This window comes from Ceratosolen solmsi, unplaced genomic scaffold (genome assembly GCF_000503995.2).
Source record: "Ceratosolen solmsi marchali unplaced genomic scaffold, CerSol_1.0 scaffold6, whole genome shotgun sequence".
In the NCBI taxonomy this organism is placed as follows: Eukaryota; Metazoa; Arthropoda; class Insecta; order Hymenoptera; family Agaonidae; genus Ceratosolen; species Ceratosolen solmsi.
In genome coordinates, this window is record NW_011948414.1 from 2,726,920 (window position 1) to 2,730,416 (window position 3,497).

At 27.8% G+C, this 3,497-nt stretch overlaps 2 protein-coding genes across 4 annotated transcripts; both read right to left on the reverse strand.

Moving 5' to 3' along the window:
• Positions 1-685: 685 nt before the first annotated feature.
• On the reverse strand, positions 686-1,308 carry LOC105367823 (thioredoxin, mitochondrial). The gene has a single exon (XM_011506640.1). It carries the CDS (start codon positions 1,195-1,197, stop codon positions 769-771), a length of 429 nt encoding a protein of 142 aa, XP_011504942.1. The 5' UTR covers positions 1,198-1,308; the 3' UTR covers positions 686-768.
• A 177-nt stretch (positions 1,309-1,485) lies between these two features.
• LOC105367824 (uncharacterized) lies at positions 1,486-3,130 on the reverse strand. Of its 3 annotated transcripts, none has more exons than XM_011506642.1 (3): positions 3,045-3,130; positions 2,219-2,423; positions 1,486-1,650 (listed from the first exon to the last, which is right to left on the reverse strand). In XM_011506642.1, exons 2-3 carry the CDS (start codon positions 2,417-2,419, stop codon positions 1,510-1,512), a joined length of 342 nt encoding a protein of 113 aa, XP_011504944.1. In that variant the 5' UTR covers positions 2,420-2,423; positions 3,045-3,130; the 3' UTR covers positions 1,486-1,509. The 3 variants fall into 3 exon arrangements, with proteins under 3 accessions (XP_011504944.1, XP_011504945.1, XP_011504943.1); XM_011506643.1 differs by lacking the exon at positions 3,045-3,130 and adding an exon at positions 2,726-3,006; XM_011506641.1 differs by lacking the exon at positions 3,045-3,130 and adding an exon at positions 2,678-3,006.
• Positions 3,131-3,497: the final 367 nt, after the last annotated feature.

The following is a 3,497-nucleotide window of genomic DNA, read 5'->3' on the forward strand; positions in this document are numbered from 1 at the left end:
TTTTGTAAGTACATATGTTGTGTAACGTTGAAAATAGTACGATAGTGTATTATTGAGAGAAAATCTATCAGAGGGTTAGTTATGAAAGTTGCTATTATGAAAATATTGACGATAAATAAAAACACATTACTTTTTTACAAAAATTTATTTTTATTACATTATTACAAATCCCTTTACATTGCATTACACATGTTGTCTCTTTTCCGTAAGATCCATAAGATTATGTAGTGATAATTTTTTAATTTGTATACATCATTGGTAATTAAATAATGTATATATATATATATATATATATATGTGTGTGTGTGTGTGTGTGTGTGTGTGTGTGCGCGCGCTAGCGCGTGTTTTTGAAAAAAACTATTAAAATAATATAATGTGTAATTGATTAGAATGAACAATTAAGTTAGCATTATATTTAAATTAAATATTAGAAAACAAATTTTTTCCTAAAGCGATTTTTTCATTCGTTTATCGAAAAATTCACAAAATTTTAATAGAAATATGTCGAAACTTTAAAAGGGGGGTGGCTTACATTTAAGCATACATTCTCAACATTCATTATGCATGCATAACGTTTGTGCATGAAATATGCTTGAAGACTAGTAGAATAAGTTCGTTAAATTACATTTTAAAACACAGCTCAAAGTTAAATTAAAATTGTATAAGAGAAAGGTTAAGAATTTTAGAACAATATATTTATATATTGTATACATTTCTATTGGTATAATTATATCAAGTAGCTATACTCGCATCTTCGTAGAAATATCATTAGGTTGTAATATTATTTTTATTCGATGGCTGTTGGGTACTCGCTGTTAATTTTTTTATTAAATTGTCAATCATATTGGCTTCGACTAAGCCAATGAACTTATCTACAACTAAGCCATTGGATACAGCAATAACAGCGGGTACAGCTTTCACCTCGAAGGTATGCACTAGTTCGGGATTTAATTCTACATTGACTATGGCTAAATTAAGATCATTCATTGGTCCAATCAACTCTTCTAATTTAGGAGTAAGGATTTTGCACGGATCACACCATTCGGCATGAAAATTAACTATCACTGGAACATCACTATTCAGCACTTTATCTACAAACTCTGTATTGTCATTAATTTCAAATTTCTTATTATTACAACACCGTAGTGAAATTCTCCGTGTAGATAGCCGAACCAAATTTCTTACAATGGCTAACATTTTAATAATATAAAGTTAAAATGTTTTTTATAGATAGCACAATTTTAATATGATACACAAGCATGTACAAATTGAGAATAAGTTCTTTAAAAAGTTCCTTTAACAAACACTCCAAATGCACATAAATAAATATATATATATATATATATATATATATATATGCAATATATAGATATATAGATATATATATATATATATATATATATATATATATATATATACATATATATATATATATATATATATATATATCTATGTATTTATATATTTACATGTATATGCACATGTACATATAGAAAGAGAAGAAATTACTTATAATATCCAATTTCTAATTCTTTGAGGTTTTGCAATATCCATAAGTCCAAATTTTATGTAACCTATGAATCCAATCACAGTTGAAGTTATTAATAGAATTAAAAGTATCAAACGCCAAACAAATAAATGGTCGTAAGGCTAGAAAAGAAATTATATGTTAATTTTTTAACCAGTAATTATTAAATTAAAAATTAAATTATACGTACTGAGAACAGTTTACAGTTTATATTATAAAATATGATTTTTATAAATGAAAAATAATAGTTTTAAACTTTTTTCGAATTGTTATGAAGAATGATTTATTTACTTAAACGCCTATTTATATATAAAATAGGGTTTTTAATGCGACTATATTTTACAGATATATTTACAGATAAGTAATAATATATTGATTTCTTTATTATATTCTTAATATTACTTTATTTACAAACAGTCGTTTGCTCTTAAACTGAAGATATTAATAGACCGATCTGGTAATAAATTTAATGAATATGTCCATTCGATTAATTAACATAAATTCAGTTAGTATTAATAATTGTATTTGATAAGTATTAAAGAGTTTGTCAAAGCTACGAAGAAAAACAAAACAAAAAAAAAAAAAAAAAAAATTATAAAATAATGTAAAGCCTTAAAACTTTTCATTAATCATTTTGTAATCAAACATTTTACAATTATATCCTGTACCTATAAACTAATAAGTACGTACCTTATTGTTATGAGCAATAGGGTGCTGTACTGCACGAGGGACACTAATTAGTACTATAGTAACAATAGCAGCTACAGCGAGTGCAACAGCACCGATTCTCTTTTCAATTCTCAACGACACGAGGAAAACCAAGCCAGCGGATATCCAGAGTGTTATTATGACAAATAGGCCCAAACCCACTCCAAAAATATGGCTGGTCATTCCCCTGAAAATCAAATATCAAATTAATTCTTAAAATATGTTGTCAATATATGAAGACAAAAATTTGCGAGATAAAGGCACGAGTGGGTGTATTGTTATGCATTGATTTGTGTTTGCATGTGTAGACGTAATTTTGAAATTCGCAGGCCTTAATGATAAAATGCTAGCGAATTTGAAAAGTTCGTGTTCAATGAACTGTACCAATTTTTGAAAATCCCGTAATAATATATGGATAACATAATTTAGCGATAAACTTGCCTTAAATCTAACGAAAAGGAAAATAATAAAGCTTAAAGGTGACTTAACCTAGTCAAGTAATCATTACAATATACGCTTTGCGTTTAACTATATTTAACTACAGTGGCGATGATAATGGGAACAGCAGACGATTTGTTTGCACTTAATGTTGCCATAGATGTATAAGATTGCGCCTTCTTATAATGCACAGCGTAACAAATAATATGTATAATGTAAAATGTAGTTAGCCAGTCGTGTGTTATAATGTCATAAGTTGAATAAATAGAATAAGAAATGTGGTAACGGAGAAATTGCAAGCACAAAATTGGTTGGAAAGATAATTTATGTGCGAGTGCTTATTGTAACTATTTATATATCAATGATAAACCTCGGCTTCCAACTATTTTCTCAATCAGCAATATTTTACGAACAAATGGCTGCTGCTCGGCAATTATTATTAACACAAAATTACTATTGTTAGCATAAACGCCTTATTTTTTTTTTTTGTAGTTGCTTTAACAGTATGAAAGTTGACGTAATAATTTCTACTTCATCATCATCATCATCATCATCATCATCATCATCATCTTCTTCTTCTTCTTCCTCTTCTTCCTCTTCTTCATCATCATCATCATCATCATCATCATCATCATCATCATCATCATCATCATCATCATCATCATCATCATCTTCTTCTTCTTCCTCTTCTTCCTCTTCTTCCTCTTCTTCCTCTTCTTCCTCTTCTTTTTTTCTCGAAAACTTTCCTAATTGTAAATAATAAAGTATTTCCATTAATGCATTTTTAACAGTTTTCGTCGTGCGGCACAAATGTTACGTACAA

What these genes read in the sequence shown, in the direction of transcription:
- LOC105367824 (XM_011506642.1), bottom strand. Translation starts at nt 2,419, where the DNA reads ATGACCAGCCATATTTTTGGAGTGGGTTTGGGCCTATTTGTCATAATA. An exon ending in CTATTGCTCATAACAATAAG is followed by an intron (nt 1,651 to 2,218) that starts GTACGTACTTAT and finishes TTTCTTTTCTAG; the next exon opens with CCTTACGACCATTTATTTGT.
- LOC105367823 (XM_011506640.1), bottom strand. Translation starts at nt 1,197, where the DNA reads ATGTTAGCCATTGTAAGAAATTTGGTTCGGCTATCTACACGGAGAATT.